Source organism: Salvelinus fontinalis, chromosome 2 (genome assembly GCF_029448725.1).
Source record: "Salvelinus fontinalis isolate EN_2023a chromosome 2, ASM2944872v1, whole genome shotgun sequence".
NCBI classification, from domain to species: domain Eukaryota; kingdom Metazoa; phylum Chordata; class Actinopteri; order Salmoniformes; family Salmonidae; genus Salvelinus; species Salvelinus fontinalis.
In genome coordinates this window covers 9,682,023-9,703,278 of record NC_074666.1, presented here as the reverse complement: position 1 = coordinate 9,703,278, position 21,256 = coordinate 9,682,023, and the positions used below count along the sequence as shown (strand labels likewise).

Genomic DNA, 21,256 nt, shown 5'->3' with positions numbered 1-21,256 from the left:
AGATAAACGGTAGAAATAGGCGGGGTTTTTGACTTTGTGGCTGTGGAAGCTAGTGACGACCCTTTCCCCTGCCAATTCATTGGTCACGTTTCCACCTTCACGTCACTGCCCTGAACAATGTAACAAATCACAACAACTAATTTGACCAATAAGGCAAGGAGGTTTTAGTCAACCGACGCAGAGGAACGAGAGAGTCATTCCACAGTCTTCAGTGGGGCGCATCGTTCATCGCATTCCTCATTCCTTTACATAATTGTATAGCTAAAGAAGACACCGAATGGCATGCTGCTTGCGCAGATAGCCTAGGCTACATCATAAAACTTTTCCTGGAACGGAGTTTGCCTTTCTGAACGGTAAAACGACGACGGAACTGTTCTTTCTACTTCATCTTGTCTGTGCGGCAAAGCAATGGAACGCAGAGGTTGAATATTTCAGTATTGTGAAGCCTCTACTGCTGTGAAGATAAGTGGAGAGTGCCTGTGAACTTGTATTGTAACAGTGTATCAAACTTCGGGGAAAAATTCAAATCGAACAAATTGCAGGCGATGTGCGGTTTTCATACGGTATCACTGCATTGCACATTATTTTGTGAACCTCGTTCATTCCTCACTGGCGTGTACTGAATGCGAGGGAATGGATTTGGATTACTTGTTTTTGACACAGATTTGATGGAGATACTGCTACACAAATCCATATGTTGAAGTCTTTAATTTATTCGGATCAGTCTACTTCGAAATGGCAAGTTTTGCCGGGTTTATAAAGTGGACTGGGAGATCAACTTTGTATTTATGCTGTGCGTTTGCCCTGTTCGGTTGTCTTTGCATCGCGTCCCCTACTCATGGTCGTCGGCTCATCTGTTGGCAAGCCATTATGAAGTGTCATGGAGAGCCGGAGTGCCACTACGCATATGACCAATACCTTTACGCCTGTGCGCCCGTTATCAACGGGAATAGGAAGAAGTGTCCCAGCCACTGCATCTCGTCCCTTATCCAGCTGAATCTAACTGAGACCGGTCCGTCTCTAGAGGACTGTGACTGCGCCTCGGACCCCGTCTGCCGGAGCACCAAACGCGCCATAGAGCCGTGCCTGCCTCGGACCAGCAAAATGGGCTGCACCGAAGCCCGGCGGCAGTGCGAGAGAGATTACCAATGTAGCTCGGCAATGCGTGACTATTTGTTTCACTGCCGTAAACTTTTCGGAGGCGAGAGATGTTCGGACGATTGCAGGAGGGTGATTGCCAACATGCGCAATATACCTAAAGCACAACAACTTGATACTTGTGTTTGTGATGGAACGGAGAGGACGATATGCGAGTACGTCAAAGTTAGTATGAAAAACTTTTGCTTTGACTCTATGGACAGATACGCAGGCAGCGGGTTTTCTGATTCGGACTCTGAAGATGATTATGATGATATGGAGGATTATGTCTATGTGGAAAACGCGAGTGATTCACCTAGATCCGCCTGTCGGGGTGTATGGACTTCTACTGTGGCCACCATTTTGGTTCTAATGCATCTTATCTGATAGGGCAGTCTACCCAAGTTGATTCAGCTGTTGGGGAAGTTGTTAGAGAAATATAGAGGCCTGTGAAAAGTTGACACAGAGAGACAGAATAGCTCATGAAAGTGTTGTAACACCAGCACACCTGCTTTAGCTTATACTTTGTGTGTTTGGAAGATTTTATGGCCTTTGCTCTGCTGTCTAAATAATGGGGCTTCTCAACATTCTATCTGGTGTCAGTCTCTGTGCTGATAGGCTTTGGGTCATCTTGCTCACAAATGTTTATATTTAAAATATATACATTTTATGTGAATCTCAAAAGTTTATAGATTCATTTCCAGACAGCTGCGCACCTCTAAAATATGTAATTGTTTTAACCAACCCTTGAAGAATGTTCTAGGCCTGCTATGAGCTTCTCCTTACCTTGTGTCTCACAAAATAGCCCAAAAAGTTTGACACCCAATTTTCTTTAATGTGGATAGCCAAGTGACTTGTAAGTGTAGGTATGCATAATGCTGTTTCAAGACAATAGTGAAAACAACAGTATAAAACATGTTCTTGGTCACTTGGCTATAATGGGGACAGACGAATCAAGTTTTCTTTCATTATGAGCTAGACAACAGACATAGGCCTACATTTCATTAAGATGTCATTTAAGCTCTAGTCAGTTGGTAATCATCTAAGTGACAGATGTAAAACGCATGCACAGTTTGATTGGTTATTCAATATTATTAGCCTTAATCATGTCCCAGACATTTCCATAAGCTCAGTATCAATATCAAGTTAAAAAACAAGTTAAGGGAGATTATTTTTATATGTCAAAATGTGTGAAGTTAAATTGTACAGTATATTGTATGAATGGATTTTTTTTCCAGAGTTATTTGTTTATTACTGCTAAGAAGATTTTTGCACTGTATAGAAATGTCATGAAATGCTTCACTGTGTCTACATTGTATTTTAGTGAAAATATAAATGTTCTTACTTAAAGTGCTTTTGACTCTTGATTGTTTCCGTGTTAACTCTACTTTATGTAGCTGTATGGGTAGCAGCAGGTGATTTTAGTACTGTGTCTCGTAAATCTTTTGACAGCTGTACCAATGCTTTCTACATCACAAAACCCCCTCAATACAAACCATCAGTTGATCTGAGCTAATGTTATCTGACTCCTAGAGCAAATGAAGAGTCATATTGATATACACTTGACTTTGTCAACATGAATGTTTGCTGAAGGCTACACTGTTAATGCTGCAAGACTGTATAAACCTGAGGACGAAATAGCCTATCTCCTGGGGATTGTTGCTCAGATGGAGCCAAGATGGGCCTGGCTAGTTTATTTATTCTCACCCCATGTGTTTGTTAGAAGAAGCATTCATACAGAGAGGAGAGGGGGCAAGGAAAGCTATGTCTGGGGGAATTGAGACTTAAGTAACCATTACAAATGCACTCCGATTGGACTGCTGTTGGTGTGTATGTGTTTAGCTACGGACCATTGCTATGTATGTGTAACAAAGTAGTTTGTGTTTTTATTTGACACTTTCACATAAACTATACTGTTATTATCATCCTGAACAGAAGTTGAAATGCTGGTTATTGACCTAGGTCTACTTGTAGAAGTTGTAGCCTAGCCTACCCAACACCACCATATACAAAAATAGCATCATCTTGGAGTTCACATAGATTCACAATTGTTTTCTCTCTTGGCATCACTGAGAAACAGAAAAAAAGATGGTACATCATCCTCTCCTTCACCTCTTGTCACAAGAGGGACTTGAGAGCCATGATGGCAGCCATGTTGTTTCTCTCTGGGAGTGGACGAGGGCCCTCCAGTCCAGTGAATGGAGGAGAAGTCGAGTGGCACTTCTGTCATAGAAATGTAAAACACAATGGTGGAGCGGCACCATGTGCAGACACTTCATTCACCTTCTTTCTCTCTGACACCAGAGAGAGAGGAGAGCTGGGCTGGGGGGAGAGACAGAGACTGATCGCTATTGCAGAAGGGGCTTCTCGGAAGGACGTGTAAAACTTCTTTAAAAGTTGTATCTGTCCTTCTCTCTGCTCCGTTTATGTTTTAAGTTAAGGCTATGTGATGCCTTCATGTTTAATATTAGGTGACACTCACTTTGCTTTGTTTCTAGGTGTGCCTATAAACTGTTTAGAAACATTTAATATAGGAACTTTTATATAGTTTGTCAACAATTAAAGTTAATACATTTAAGGCCTGATGTTTATGATATATATGAGTACATAGATACATAATGAATAGAACAGACTTGGAACCTCAAACAAACCCTGGCAATTTGACTGGTAAACTCATGGGTACACTCGCAATGGTTCACACACTGGCAGATAGCCTAGCGGTTAAGAGCGTTGGGAACAGTAACCAAAAGGTCACTGGTTTGAATCCCTGAGCCGGCAAGGTGGACGAATCTGCAGTTCTGCCCTTGAGCAAGGCAGTTAACCCCCAATAACAACTGCGCCGATGACATGGACGTAGATTAAGGCAGCCCCCCGCACCTCTATTCAGAGGGATTGGGTTAAATGCCGAAGACACATTTCAGTTGAATGCTTTCAGTTGTTCAACTGACTAGGTATCCCTTTTTCTATGAATGAGTAGTACACATATTTTTATAATAATATATTAGGTACAACATACATGAAAACATTAAGTATGCTTTATAATCAGGTTACTACTGGTTAACAAACTATTTGATACTGGTTTGTAAAACATTTTATTATGAGCTCTTTATAAATAGTCTGCGAAATAATTTATTTTCGATTGTAGTTTACTATCAGAATTACAATTATGTACTCCCTGTTCACCCACGACTGCGTGGCCACACAACTCCAACACCATCATCAGGTTTCCTGACAACACGACGGTGGTAGACCTGATCACCGGCGACGATGAGACAGCCTACAGGGAGGAGGTCAGTGACCTGGCAGTGTGGTGCCGGAACGACAACCTCTCCCTCATCATCAGTAAGACCAAGGAGCTGATTGTGGACTACAGGAAATGTTGGGGTGTACACGCCCCCATCCACATCGACGGAGCGGGTCGAGAGCTTCAAGTTCCTCTGTGTCCAAATCACTAAGCACTTAAAATGGTCCACACACACGTGCACAGTCATGAAGAAGGTGTGACAGCGCCTCTTCCCTCTCAGGAGGTTGAAAAAATGTGGCATGGGCCCTCAAGTCCTCAAAAAGTTCTACAGCTGTACCATTCAGAGCATTTTGACTGTCTGCATCACTGCTTGGCATGGCAATAGCATCGCCCTCGATCACATGGAGCTAAAGAGGGTGATGTGGACAGCCCAGTACATCACTGGGGCCGAGCTCCCTGCCATCCAGGACCTCTATATCAGACAGGGTGAAAGGAAGTCTCGGAAAATCAAATGAATAGCTTACTAAATAGCTAACTAAATTGCTACACGGACTATCTGAGTTGACCCTTGTATTTGATTTATTTTTGCACTGTCTCTATGCACACTCACATGGCCCTACACACTCACAGGGCACTACACACTCACAGAACCCTGCACACTCACAGGGCCCTACACACTCACAGGGCACTACACACTCACAGGGCACTACACACTCACAGAACCCTGCACACTCACATGGCCCTACACACTCACAGAACCCTGCACACTCACAGGGCCCTACACACTCACAGAACCCTGCACACTCACAGGGCCCTACACACTCACAGGGCACTACACACTCACAGGGCACTACACACTCACAGGGCACTACACACTCACAGGGCCCTACACACTCACAGGGCACTACACACTCACAGGGCCCTACACACTCACAGGGCACTACACACTCACAGGGCACTACACACTCACAGGGCACTACACACTCACAGGGCCCTACACACTCACAGGGCACTACACACTCACAGGGCACTACACACTCACAGAACCCTGCACACTCACAGGGCCCTACACACTCACAGGGCACTACACACTCACAGGGCCCTACACACTCACAGAACCCTACACACTCACAGGGCACTACACACTCACATGGCCCTACACACTCACATGGCCCTACACACTCACAGGGCACTACACACTCACAGGGCACTACACACTCACAGGGCACTACACACTCACAGAACCCTGCACACTCACATGGCCCTACACACTCACATGGCCCTACACACTCACAGGGCACTACACACTCACAGAACCCTGCACACTCACAGGGCACTACACACTCACAGAACCCTACACACTCACATGGCACTACACACTCACATGGCCCTACACACTCACAGGGCACTACACACTCACAGAACCCTACACACTCACAGGGCACTACACACTCACATGGCCCTACACACTCACAGGGCACTACACACTCACATGGCACTACACACTCACAGGGCACTACACACTCACAGAACCCTACACACTCACATGGCCCTACACACTCACATGGCCCTACACACTCACAGGACCCTACACACTCACAGGGCACTACACACTCACAGGGCCCTACACACTCACAGAACCCTGCACACTCACATGGCCCTACACACTCACAGGGCCTTACACACTCACAGAACCCTACACACTCACATGGCCCTACACACTCACAGGGCACTACACACTCACATGGCCCTACACACTCACAGGGCACTACACACTCACAGAACCCTGCACACTCACATGGCCCTACACACTCACAGAACCCTACACACTCACATGGCCCTACACACTCACAGGGCACTACACACTCACATGGCCCTACACACTCACAGGGCACTACACACTCACAGAACCCTGCACACTCACAGGGCCCTACACACTCACATGGCCCTACACACTCACAGGGCCCTACACACTCACAGAACCCTGCACACTCACAGGGCCCTACACACTCACATGGCCCTACACACTCACAGGGCACTACACACTCACAGGGCACTACACACTCACAGAACCCTACACACCCACAGGGCACTACACACTCACAGAACCCTACACACTCACAGGGCCCTACACACTCACATAGCCCTACACACTCACAGGGCACTACACACTCATATGGCCCTACACACTCACATGACTCTACACACTCACAGAACCCTGCACACTCACAGGGCCCTACACACTCACAGGGCCCTACACACTCACAGAACCCTGCACAATCACAGGGCCCTACACACTCACATGGCCCTACACACTCACAGGGCCCTACACACTCACAGGGCACTACACACTCACAGGGCACTACACACTCACAGAACCCTACACACCCACAGGGCACTACACACTCACAGAACCCTACACACTCACAGGGCACTACACACTCACAGGGCCCTACACACTCACAGGGCCCTACATACTCACATAACCCTACACACTCACAGAACCCTACACACTCACATTGCCCTACACACTCACAGGGCCCTACATACTCACATGGCCATACACACTCACAAAACCCTACACACTCACAGAACCCTACACACTCACAGGGCCCTACACACTCACAGGGCCCTACACGCTCACAGGGCACTACACACTCACAGGGCACTACACACTCACAGGGCCCTACACACTCACAGGGAACTACACACTCACAGGGCCCTACACACTCACAGGGCACTACACACTCACAGGGCACTACACACTCACAGGGCACTACACACTCACAGAACCCTACACACTCACATGGCCCTACACACTCACATGGCCCTACACACTCACAGGACCCTACACACTCACAGGGCACTACACACTCACAGGGCCCTACACACTCACAGAACCCTGCACACTCACATGGCCCTACACACTCACATGGCCCTACACACTCACAGGGCACTACACACTCACAGGGCCTTACACACTCACAGAACCCTACACACTCACATGGCCCTACACACTCACAGGGCACTACACACTCACATGGCCCTACACACTCACAGGGCACTACACACTCACAGAACCCTGCACACTCACATGGCCCTACACACTCACAGAACCCTACACACTCACATGGCCCTACACACTCACAGGGCACTACACACTCACATGGCCCTACACACTCACAGGGCACTACACACTCACAGAACCCTGCACACTCACAGGGCCCTACACACTCACATGGCCCTACACACTCACAGGGCCCTACACACTCACAGAACCCTGCACACTAACAGGGCCCTACACACTCACATGGCCCTACACACTCACAGGGCACTACACACTCACAGGGCACTACACACTCACAGAACCCTACACACCCACAGGGCACTACACACTCACAGAACCCTACACACTCACAGGGCCCTACACACTCACATGGCCCTACACACTCACAGGGCACTACACACTCACATGGCCCTACACACTCACAGGACTCTACACACTCACAGAACCCTGCACACTCACAGGGCCCTACACACTCACAGGGCCCTACACACTCACAGAACCCTGCACAATCACAGGGCCCTACACACTCACATGGCCCTACACACTCACAGGGCCCTACACACTCACAGGGCACTACACACTCACAGGGCACTACATACTCACAGAACCCTACACACCCACAGGGCACTACACACTCACAGAACCCTACACACTCACAGGGCACTACACACTCACAGGGCCCTACACACTCACAGGGCCCTACATACTCACATAACCCTACACACTCACAGAACCCTACACACTCACATGGCCCTACACACTCACAGGGCCCTACATACTCACATGGCCATACACACTCACAAAACCCTACACACTCACAGAACCCTACACACTCACAGGGCCCTACACACTCACAGGGCCCTACACACTCACAGAACCCTGCACACTCACAGGGCCCTACACACTCACAGGGCCCTACATACTCACATGGCCATACACACTCACAGAACCCTACACACTCACAGAACCCTACACACTCACAGAACCCTACACACTCACAGAACCCTACACACTCACAGGGCCCTACACACTCACAGGGCCTTACACACTCACAGAAACCTACACACTCACATGGCCCTACACACTCACATGGCTCTACACACTCACAGGACCCTACACACTCACATGGCCCTACACACTCACAGGACTCTACACACTCACAGGGCCCTACACACTCACAGGGCCTTACACACTCACAGGGCCTTACACACTAACAGAACCCTACACACTCACAGGGCACTACACACTCACAGGACCCTACACACTCACAGGGCACTACACACTCACAGGACCCTACACACTCACATGGCCCTACACACTCACAGGGCCTTACACACTCACAGGGCACTACACACTCACATGGCCCTACACACTCACAGGGCACTACACACTCACAGAACCCTGCACACTCACATGGCCCTACACACTCACAGAACCCTACACACTCACATGGCCCTACACACTCACAGAACCCTGCACACTCACATGGCCCTACACACTCACAGAACCCTACACACTCACATGGCCCTACACACTCACAGGGCACTACACACTCACATGGCCCTACACACTCACAGGGCACTACACACTCACAGAACCCTGCACACTCACAGGGCCCTACACACTCACATGGCCCTACACACTCACAGGGCACTACACACTCACAGAACCCTGCACACTCACAGGGCCCTACACACTCACATGGCCCTACACACTCACAGGGCACTACACACTCACAGGGCACTACACACTCACAGAACCCTACACACCCACAGGGCACTACACACTCACAGAACCCTACACACTCACAGGGCCCTACACACTCACATGGCCCTACACACTCACAGGGCACTACACACTCACATGGCCCTACACACTCACAGGGCACTACACACTCACAGGGCACTACACACTCACAGAACCCTGCACACTCACAGGGCCCTACACACTCACATGGCCCTACACACTCACAGGGCACTACACACTCACAGGGCACTACACACTCACAGGGCACTACACACTCACAGAACCCTACACACCCACAGGGCACTACACACTCACAGAACCCTACACACTCACAGGGCACTACACACTCACAGGGCACTACACACTCACAGGGCCCTACACACTCACAGGGCACTACACACTCACAGAACCCTGCACACTCACAGGGCCCTACACACTCACATGGCCCTACACACTCACAGGGCACTACACACTCACAGGGCACTACACACTCACAGGGCACTACACACTCACAGAACCCTACACACCCACAGGGCACTACACACTCACAGAACCCTACACACTCACAGGGCACTACACACTCACAGGGCACTACACACTCACAGGGCACTACACACTCACAGGGCACTACACACTCACAGGGCACTACACACTCACAGGGCACTACATACTCACATAACCCTACACACTCACAGAACCCTACACACTCACATGGCCCTACACACTCACAGGGCCCTACATACTCACATGGCCATACACACTCACAAAACCCTACACACTCACAGAACCCTACACACTCACATGGCCCTACACACTCACAGGGCCCTACACACTCACAGGGCCCTACACACTCACAGAACCCTGCACACTCACAGGGCCCTACACACTCACAGGGCCCTACATACTCACATGGCCATACACACTCACAGAACCCTACACACTCACAGAACCCTACACACTCACAGAACCCTACACACTCACAGAACCCTACACACTCACATGGCCCTACACACTCACAGGGCCCTACACACTCACATGGCCCTACACACTCACAGGGCACTACACACTCACAGAACCCTACACACTCACATGGCCCTACACACTCACAGGACTCTACACACTCACAGGGCCCTACACACTCACAGGGCCTTACACACTCACAGAAACCTACACACTCACATGGCCCTACACACTCACATGGCTCTACACACTCACAGGACCCTACACACTCACATGGCCCTACACACTCACAGGACTCTACACACTCACAGGGCCCTACACACTCACAGGGCCTTACACACTCACAGGGCCTTACACACTCACAGAACCCTACACACTCACAGGGCACTACACACTCACAGGACCCTACACACTCACATGGCCCTACACACTCACAGGACTCTACACACTCACAGGGCCCTACACACTCACAGGACCCTACACACTCACAGGACCCTACATACTCACAGGACCCTACACACTCACAGGACCCTACACACTCACACAAACAGTCACTCCATCATTTGCTGACACACACATAATATGAACCTACATTTATTCTGACTCTACACACACACTCACATACAATCACCATATAAGCTGCTGCTACTCTGTTTATCATATATCCTGATGCCTAGTCACCTTATCCCTATACATATCTACCTCTATCACTCCAGTATCCCTGTCACCTTACCCCTATACATATCCCCATTATTGGGGTTAGAGCTGTAAAAAAGGCATTTCACTGTACCTGTGCACATGACATTAAGACTTAAAACTTGCTCAAGTTACTTTGGCTTTCCTTCCCACTCAATGTAAAAAAAGAAAAAGAAGAGAACTGTGGAAACCCTGCAGCTTTGTCACGGTGATGTGGCGAATGCATTTATGGGCCTTTGTTTGCCGTCACAAAAGAGGGTCCTGCCGCTTTAAGAGAGCAGGCCCGGTCTCCAACCATTATTAATTGTAATGCCTCTTTATTGTTGCTAGGGATAATGAAGGAATGAGAGTCATATGGGGCCCCCAAAACCATACTTTCTCCTGAAATGTTTTCAATTAACTTTTGGCACTGGAGGAAAATAGGGGAGATGTTTTTTTCCATCATGCTGAAATAGAGGAGAGGCTAGAGGGGGATGGGTGCAGCGCTGCGGGACACACTACCTCATTAAAGTCACCTCATCATAACTCAACCCTCTACCTCTAGTACCCCTTCCCCCTTTATCCACACACACAGATGCATGCAAGCACAAACACATACATACAGAAGGGAAGACACACACACACACACACACACACACAAGCACATAGCATACACACACACTAACCCCTCCTTCTGGGTAACTCTGTGATCTGCAGAAGCGGACTAATGGTCTTACATTAGTGGACATTCCAATCTAGACACAATTAAGGCGATGATATGGCTTATGGTTGAGATGCTTCTTGGAACAATCATGATTCACAAAGCCCTGAGCATACTGACCACATTTTCCTCTCTGAACTTTCTCTCAGTGGAAATACATTACTAGAAGGTAAACCATTAACATTTTACACAATGTAAACTGGGTAAATTAAATAAGTATCAATACTGGATATCTAAGGTAATTGTGTGGTATTCTAATATCAAAAAAGGGCATTTTTCATAAGATGCATACATGTTACACAGTTACACAAATAAAAAATAAAAATTCTTTACATTTATATTTCAACCTTTATTTAACCAGATAGGCAAGTTGAAAACAAGTTTTCATTTATAACTGCGACCTGGCCAAGATAAAGTAAAGCAGGGCGACAAAAACAACAACACAGAGTTACACATGGAATAAACAAGCGTACAGTCAATAACACAATAGAAAAATCTGTATACAGTGTGTGCAAATGGAGTAAGGAGCTAAGGCAATAAATAGACCAATAGTAGCGAAGTAATTACAATTTAATAAATGAACACTGGAGTGATAGATGTGCAGATGATGATGTGCAAGTAGAAATACTAGTGTGCAAAAGAGCAGAAAAAGTCAATAAAAACAACATGTGTGCCCCTTAACAATTTTCCATGTTGTTTAAGAAGCATCTGTAGGCTACTCAATGAACAACAATAATAAATAGTAATAAAAATGCCAGTAATGAAATTACTCCCTTTCTCTTTTAAGCTTCTGTGAAACTCTTCAAAATTCCAAACTGCCACATTGATTCTGTCACGTCAAGCCCTTTGTGAGTTCACCGGCCTTTGAAAAAAACAGTCTCTAATCCAGTTAGACTTCCTTGTGCCTCCTGTGAACCCTAAGCCAGATGGAGAGGAAAATAGGTGAGTGGGGAAAGAGTAAGACTAAAGTTGTTCTGAAAGAGAAGGTTGATTTCCTATTTGTGTGTAAACCATCAGCCTAACGTAGAAACTTTGCTAATTTGAAATTGAACTTTAAAGTATAAACCAAGTATGTAATGTTTTTTAAATATACAAACATACAGATATAGGATCTTAATTTGATCACTCTTTTATTGCTGAGAATTGTCCTGCACCGCTGGTAGTGCACAAGCTTTGTTATTTAGGTAAATTCTCTGAAACCCCACACTAAAACACGGTTGACACTACTTTTGGCTAGCTAATAGACTATCTGATCAAGCAACATTATGGACTCAACGTTCAAATCCGGTTGCTGCAGGATTATTTTGTTGTGACAATACTGGTAAAATGTAGATCCTACAGCTGTATGCTACAGTATATTTGTTTCAATGCAAGCTCTTAGGACAGGGTGCATTTTTCCTCTTTCATTGACATATTTGCTTGTCATGACTGTATTTAACCACACTATGTCTTGTGGAAGGGACTTCTGACAGTATTCTTGACTACTTACCTCTCAGGACTAACCAGAGAATAAACAAACTCACGCACAGACAAGCTGAGTAGGTAAACCCCCAGCCCAGCGGTCTACTGAGGGCTGTAGAGGTTATAGGGGTGTGAGGGAGGGGGCTGCCTGGTTCACCCTGGGCTTTAGGAGAGGTGAGGGGGTTACGTGGGGGAGGGGCTGATTTATTGTTTTTAAGTGCCTGGGGGGGGGGGGGGGACTGTGGTCTGGAGGAGAGGGGAGGGGGGTTGGATGTTGTCGAGTTCAGATCTCTCTGAATGATGATGCTGACACAAAGGTAATGTCCCAAAAGGCACCATATTCCCTATGTAGTGCACTACTTTTCCTGGTCAAAAATAGGATAGGGCTATGGTAAAAAGTAGTGCACTACATAGGGAATAGGGTTCCATGTGGGACATAGATAAAGAATGGGGATATTCACCCGCGCCAATCAGATAACTTCTTGCAACCCATGCAGGGATCTCTGGAACGCTAGAGTTGAGCTCTCAGTGGGGCGCCCTGATTGGTTTCTCATTCCTGCCTCTCCCTCCTGCGTCCAGAGCCAGAGAAGACCAATAGAGGAACGCTAATGTTTTGAAAGGACCGAGGGAGTCGAGAGTGAAGCGTAGGTTTTGAGTTTGGGTTGCGGGGGAGAGTAGAGGAGGAGGAAGAAGGAACACAAAACATTGCTGACACGGGGCATAATTTCATTTCCACGGTTCTGGGACAGCTGTGTGCAGTAATCTGCCATGGCGGCCCTCTAACACATAAATGGCTCCACTGACCCCAGGGGGGAGACTTCAACTGTGTCCAGCCGTTTAGAGGAGAGGACCAGGGAGTGGAGCCCCTTTCACACCATTCAGGGATTTGTCTTAAAGCAATATACCCCCCTATACTTCTCTGAGAGGGGAATATGCAGGCCGGTGTGTTTAGGTCCGAGGACGCAAGGAGACAACAATGGGTCAATTTTTAAAGCAAACTTAGAATTCATGCCTTGGTTCTATAGCTGTTTGATCAATGAGCTGGGAAACAATTACACACACACACACACACACACACACACACACACACACACACACACACACACACACACACACACACACACACACACACACACACACACACACACACACACACACACACACACACACACACACACACACACACACACACACACACACACACACACACACACATCCCTATATGCAAGAGTTTGGATCTTGGGAAGAAAAATGTTTTGGAAAATTAGTTGACCTTTATTTTATTTTACTTTTAGTTACCATTTTGTAAGTTGCTATTTGTTGTTTGGAAAATGTACAATCTATTATCTAATCTATTATCATATGTCATGATCATATGCCTCGATCATGTTATCATATTATCATATGTCTCGATCATGACCTGGCTTTATACAGGCTTTAAGCAACCACATCACTTCTAGCCTGGGGATACATAGATACTTAAATGGGATTTGAGTGCATGATCATTTTTGGGAAATAATAATGGTTGTCTATTTCCTTCTGAAGTAAAGGGCCAAGTTCCTACCCTACAATTGTTTACATGTATCTTGTAATTCTGTTCTATTTTCCCATCATGCACTTGCTGTCCCGGTATATGTTTTTTTATAGTTTTGCGTCAAACAAGGTTTTTAACTTCTCCTTTTCCTCAAACTCATGTGATCATTAAATCATCCTTAAACTTTAATATTGTCAAATATAATATAACCAACATGTTTAAGCATACAAACAGAATATTAAAAAACCAACTCCCTCAAATATACTATTCTTTCAAATGATGTTTCAAAGTACTTTTCCTCTTTTGCGTGCTCAACAATTAACCAATATAAAAAATATGAATTAACAGAGAAGTGGGAGAGTCTATGGAAGGAAAGAGGTTCATTATTTTGTGCTAACCGTTTTGTTGTAGAGAGGGGTGAGAACAAAACATTTTATCCTGAGATAATGGCCTGAGGCAAGGGTGATGTCGGTAGTGAATAGGGTCTCCCTGGAGCTCAATGGGAGCCCAAAGCTTTACTCCATTATCTTGACATCCTGCGGGTCAGGGGCCACCACCCCCAGCCACTGTCTAGGTATTCATCCATCACACATTCCTCCCACTCTCTCTATTTCTCTCTCTCTCTAGCTCTATGCTCTGAGGCTTTTTCTTTTTGCGATAAAGCAAGGTCGATGGTGTTATTTTTGAAAAACAAAATGTAGGTCAGTCTTGAGAGGGGAAGAGATGGAGTGATAGAGAGAGGAAGGGAGAGGCACTGGATATGAGAGATAGAGAACATGCAATTACAAGAGAGAAGAACAATAGAGTTTTGGTAGAGGGAGAGAGAGAGAGAGAGACAGACAGACAGACAGACAGACAGACAGACAGACAGACAGACAAACAGACAGAGAGAGGCAGGCAGACAGACAGACAGACAGACAGACAGACAGACAGACAGACAGAGAGAGAGAGACATACAGACAGACAGACAGACAGACAGACAGACAGACAGACAGACAGACAGACAGACACACAGACACACACACACACACACACACACACACACACACACACACACACACACACACACACACACACACACACACACACACACACACACACACACACACACACACACACACACACACACACACACACACACACACATACATACATACATACATACATACATTGGGGCGGCAGGTAGCCTAGTGGTTAGAGCGTTGGGCCAGTAACCGAAAAGTTGCTGGATTGAATCCCCAAGGTAAAAATCTGTCGTTCTGCTCCTGAACAAGGCAGTTAACCCACTGTTCCCTGGTAGGCCATCATTGTAAATAAGAATTTGTTCTAAACTGACTTGCCTAATTAAATAAAGGTTAAAGAGAGAGAGAGAGGGAGAGAGAGACAGCACAGACAGACACAGAGAGAGAGAGAATTGAGAGAGACAGAGACAAACAGCGAGAGAGAGAGAGAGAGAGAGAGAAGTCAAGGTTAAGACTGAGGCCAAAAAGTTGAGTCGTAGCGGATATTGAAACAAGCCAAGCAACAAGCACTCAGAATATGAGGGTTTACCACAAGATTTGTTTGTGGAACCAAAATATAATTATAAGAGGCCAATCATATGCCTTTTTCCCCTTCCGTTTCCTTATCTGTGTTGAACAAATGAAATTATAAGATTAATCTCTACTGTCTCCATTACCTGAGCATAACAGCAATGGAGAAGTGATCACATTGGAAAGGTTGCCTAAAAGATCTCATGCGAGTGTTTTAAATGTGTTAGAAGCACATACCTTTAAGGTATGCTGCGGTGCTGCAGTTCATTTGATGTATTACTGTGCAACTTTCAGACAGTGGCAGCAGTGGCAGTACTCGCATTGCTTTGTAAGCAAACCAACACTTTGACACCCCCACATTTTCTCCCTCCCTCCCTCCCTCCCTCCCTCCCTCCCTCCCTCCCTCCCTCCCTCCCTCCCTCCCTCCCTCCCTCCCTTACTCTGCATTCTCTCACTCCACTCTCTCCCCCCTTCTCCCTCTTTCCCTCCCCCTCCCTCTCGCTCTACCACTCCACCACTGTTTGTTTAACAAGCTTGGCTCAGGCGCAGGGATCTCCAGTCATGCTTGCAGTGTTGACGGTAAATGACTCAATTTAAACCCGAGAGCAAACAGGCAAATCAAAGCCAGCCGAGCTAGGCAAATATCACAGTTCATCTCAAGACCTTTCTAGCCATTGTGAGAGCAGGATCTAGGAGCATTAGGCCAGTGCTAATGACTTTGTTCACAGCTCTCAGAAGGAAGCAGATAAACAGCGTCACAAAAGGGGTCAGGACACTTGTGGATGTTAGCAGAGGCTTTAACAAAGGCAGAATGGACTTGACAGTGAAGTGCTATGTAGTAAAAGGGATAATACCTTCTGGTTGTGAAAAGTAACGTGTGTGTGTGTGTGTGTGCGTGTGTGTGTGTGTGTGTGCGTGTGTGTGTGTGTGTGTGTGTGTGTGTACCATATGTGTGTGATCTGTTATGAATGTGCATGTGTAAGCCATACGGAGCATGAGTCTGTGTATCAGTAGTTTCATGACGAGAGGGTAAAAGTTCAAACACCAAGGAGTTGCTATCTTTCTGCCTCATCAACATCCACTGTCACTGTCACTTCCTTTATGCTGTAAAACCCCAGATAAATCTCCATCCTGGTTTTATCCAGCAGAACACAGAGACCAGCGGGACACAGAGACCAGCGGGACACAGAGACCAGCGGGGCACAGAGACCAGCGCAACACAGAGACCAGCAGGACACAGAGACCAGCAGTGCACAGAGACCAGCGGGACACAGAGACACCAGCGTGACACAGAGACCAGCTCGACACAGAGACCAGCAGGACACAGAGATCACCAGAACACAGAGACCAGCGAGACACAGAGACCAGCGGGACACAGAGACCAGTGGGACACAGAGACCAGCGGGACACAGAGACCAGCGAGACACAGAGACCAGCGGGACACAGAGACCAGCGAGACACAGAGACCAGCGGGACACAGAGACCAGTGGGACACAGAGACCAGCGAGACACAGAGACCAGCGGGACACAGAGACCAGTGGGACACAGAGACCAGCGAGACACAGAGACCAGCGGGACACAGAGACCAGCGGGACACAGAGACCAGCGGGACACAGAGACCAGAGGGACACAGAGACCAGCGGGACACAGAGACCAGTGGGACACAGAGACCAGTGGGACACAGAGACCAGTGGGACACGGAGACCAGCGGGACAGAGAGACCAGCGGGACACAGAGACCAGTGGGACACAGAGACCAGTGGGACACAGAGACCAGTGGGACACGGAGACCAGCGGGACAGAGAGACCAGCGGGACACAGAGACCAGTGGGACACAGAGACCAGTGGGACACAGAGACCAGTGGGACACAGAGACCAGTGGGACACGGAGACCAGCGGGACAGAGAGACCAGCGGGACACAGAGACCAGTGGGACACAGAGACCAGCGGGACAGAGAGACCAGCGGGACACAGAGACCAGCGGGACACAGAGACCAGCGGGACACAGAGACCAGTGGGACAAAGAGACCAGCAGGACACAAAGACCAGCGGGACACAGAGACCAGTGGGACACAGAGACCAGCAGGACACAGAGACCAGCGGGACACAGAGACCAGCAGGACACAGAGACCAGCGGGACACAGAGACCAGTGGGACACAGAGACCAGCAGGACACAGAGACCAGTGGGACACAGAGACCAGCAGGACAGTGAGACCAGCGGGACACAGAGACCAGTGGGACACAGAGACCAGCAGGACAGAGAGGATCAGGATCAGGAACGTCTTTACGACCTGGCCTGTCTGGTTCCAGTTTGCTCAACCTAGGAACCATGCTGTTACCAGTTCAGACTTGTGTCAAATGAGAAACATGGCTATGTGAGAGGTAATGCCCAAATATGTTCAAATCGAAAGAGAGCTCTCTTGTACACATACTTATTGCTAGCCTAAGATGTCTACATACTGCAAACCTAATTTACAAGGTCATGGTATCTCTACACTCTAAGAAAAAAAGCTTCCAAAAGGGTTGGTAAGCTGTCCCAATAGGAGAACCATTTTCAGGTAAAAACCCTTTTGGGTTCAATGTTGAACCCTCTGTGGAAAGAGTTCTTCATATAACCCAAAATGTTTCTACCTGGAACCAAAAGGGTTCTAACTGGAACCAAAAAGGGTTCTCCTATGGGGAAAGCCAAAGAAACATTTTAGGTTCTAGATAGCACCTTTTTTTCGAAGAATGTATACACAATAAAAAATATATCAGATATCTTATTTTTCTCCTGTCCATGTCAAGATAAACCATCTCTGAATCTCAATCACCTTCATTCGTCAGTCTCCATGTCCTGTCCAGATCTTAGTTTGTCTTTCCCCCTCTCCCTCTCTCTCCCCCTCTCTGCCTCGCTCCCCCTCTCTCCCTATCCTTCTATATCTCTGTCCTTATCACTCAATTTTGCTTTCTCTCTCCACCCTCTCCCATGTCTTCCAGCTGCAGCACATCTGTTTCTCATTTCCACGGTGTAGCTGCTTGGAATGTGGCCATGTTTTTAGAGATGAGTTATTAGGCCATTAATACATACTTTACCCAACACTTTTTGAAGTGGGCCAAAGTGGAAAGACACACAGCAGCACTGTGTTTTAGGAACAATGCTGTTTTGGATGACTTCTTTTAGTATGGTTTCATGGTTTCATGTATATTTGGAATGTAGGATACATGTTTTGTAAAATGTGTTTGATATGTTTGTGACAGCAACGGGCTGATCAGATTTACCGGCTGTTGTTTTTCTGTAAATGTATACGGCCCTCCAGTGCCGTTAGGTAAATTTCCTTAGTAGACAAAAGAGGATAACTTTTTTGTGGAAGCTCTCTAACGATAATGCATTTAACTTACAGTGCATTCGGAAAGTATTCAGACCCCTTGACTGTTTTGACATTTTGTTACGTTACAGCATTATTCAAAAATGTATTAAATTGTTTTTTTCTTCTTATCAATCCACACGCAATACCCCATAATGACAAAGCAAAAACAGGTTTTTAGAAATGTTTAGAAATGTTACGGGCCGCTCCTAGGTGGTGAGGGTAGGTAGCAACACATCCGCCACGCTGATCCTCAACACTGGAGCTCCCCAGGGGTGCGTGCTCAGTCCCCTCCTGTACTCCCTGTTCTCCCACGTCTGCATGGCCAGGCACGACTCCAACACCATCATTACATTTGCAGACGACACAACAGTGGTAGGCCTGATCACCGACAACGACGAGACAGCCTATAGGGAGGAGGTCAGAGACCTGGCCCGGGTGGTGCCAGAATAACAACCTATCCCTCAACGTAACCAAGACTAAGGAGATTATTGTGGACTACAGGAAAAGGAGGACCGAGCACGCCCCCATTCTCATCGACGGGGCTGTAGTGGAGCAGGTTGAGAGCTTCAAGTTCCTTGGTGTCCACATCAACAACAAACTAAAATGGTCCAAACACACCAAGACAGTCATGAAGAGGGCACGACAAAGCCTATTCTCCCTCAGGAAACTAAAAAGATTTGGCATGGTTCCTGAGATCCTCAAAAGGTTCTACAGCTCCAACATCGAGAGCATCCTGACTGGTTGCATCACTGCCTGGTACGGCAATTGCTCGGCCTCTGACCGTAAGGCACTACAGAGGGTAGTGCGTACGGCCCAGTACATCACTGGGGCTAAGCTGCCTGCCATCCAGGACCTCTACACCAGGCGGTGTCAGAGGAAGGCCCTAAAAATTGTCAAAGAACCCAGCCATCCCAGTCATAGTCTGTTCTCTCTACTACCGCATGGCAAGTGGTACCAGAGTGCCAAGTCTAGGACAAAAAGGCTTCTCAACAGTTTTTACTCCCAAGCCATAAGACTCCCGAACAGGTAATCAAATGGCTACCTGGACTATTTGCATTGTGTGCCCCCCCAACCCCTCTTTGTATGCTGTTGCTACTCTCTGGTTATCATATATGCATAGTCACTTTAACTATACATTTATGTACATACTACCTCAATTGGGCCGACCAACCAGTGCTCCCGCACATTGGCTAACCGGGCTATGTGCATTGTGTCCCACCCACCACTCGCCAACCCCTCTTTTACGCTACTGCTACTCTCTGCTCATCATATATGCATAGTCACTTTAACCATATCTACATGTACGTACTACTTCAATTAGCCTGACTAACTGGTGTCTGTATGTAGCCTCGCTACTGTATATAGCCTGTCTTTTTACTGTTGTTTAATTTCTTTACCTACCTATTGTTCACCTAATACCTTTTTTTGCACTATTGGTTAGAGCCTGTAAGTAAGCGTTTCACTGTAAGGTCTACACCTGTTTGTATTCAGCGCACGTGACAAATAAACTTTGATTTGATTTGATTTACATAAGTATTCAGACCTTTTACTCAGTGCCTTTTTGAAGCACCTTTGGCAACGATTACAGCCTCAAGTCTTCATGGGTATGACGCTAAAAGCCTGTATTTATGAATTTTCTCTCATTCTTCTATGCAGATCCTCTCAAGCTCTGTCAAGTTGGGTGGGTAGCATCACTGCACAGCTATTTTCAGGTCTCACCTCTGGCTTGCCACTCAAGGACATTCCGAGACTTGTCCCAAAGCCACTCCTGCATTGTCTTGGCTGTGTGCTTAGGGCTGCTGTCCTGTTGGAAGGTGAACCTTCGCCCC

The 21,256-nt window shown here is 47.2% G+C and overlaps 1 protein-coding gene across 1 annotated transcript; it reads left to right on the top strand.

Annotated features, from left to right (window-relative positions):
- The first annotated feature begins 141 nt into the window (after positions 1-141).
- LOC129811497 (growth arrest-specific protein 1-like) lies at positions 142-2,487 on the top strand. The gene has a single exon (XM_055862857.1). It carries the CDS (start codon positions 736-738, stop codon positions 1,522-1,524), a length of 789 nt encoding a protein of 262 aa, XP_055718832.1. The 5' UTR covers positions 142-735; the 3' UTR covers positions 1,525-2,487.
- The last annotated feature ends 18,769 nt before the right edge of the window (positions 2,488-21,256 follow it).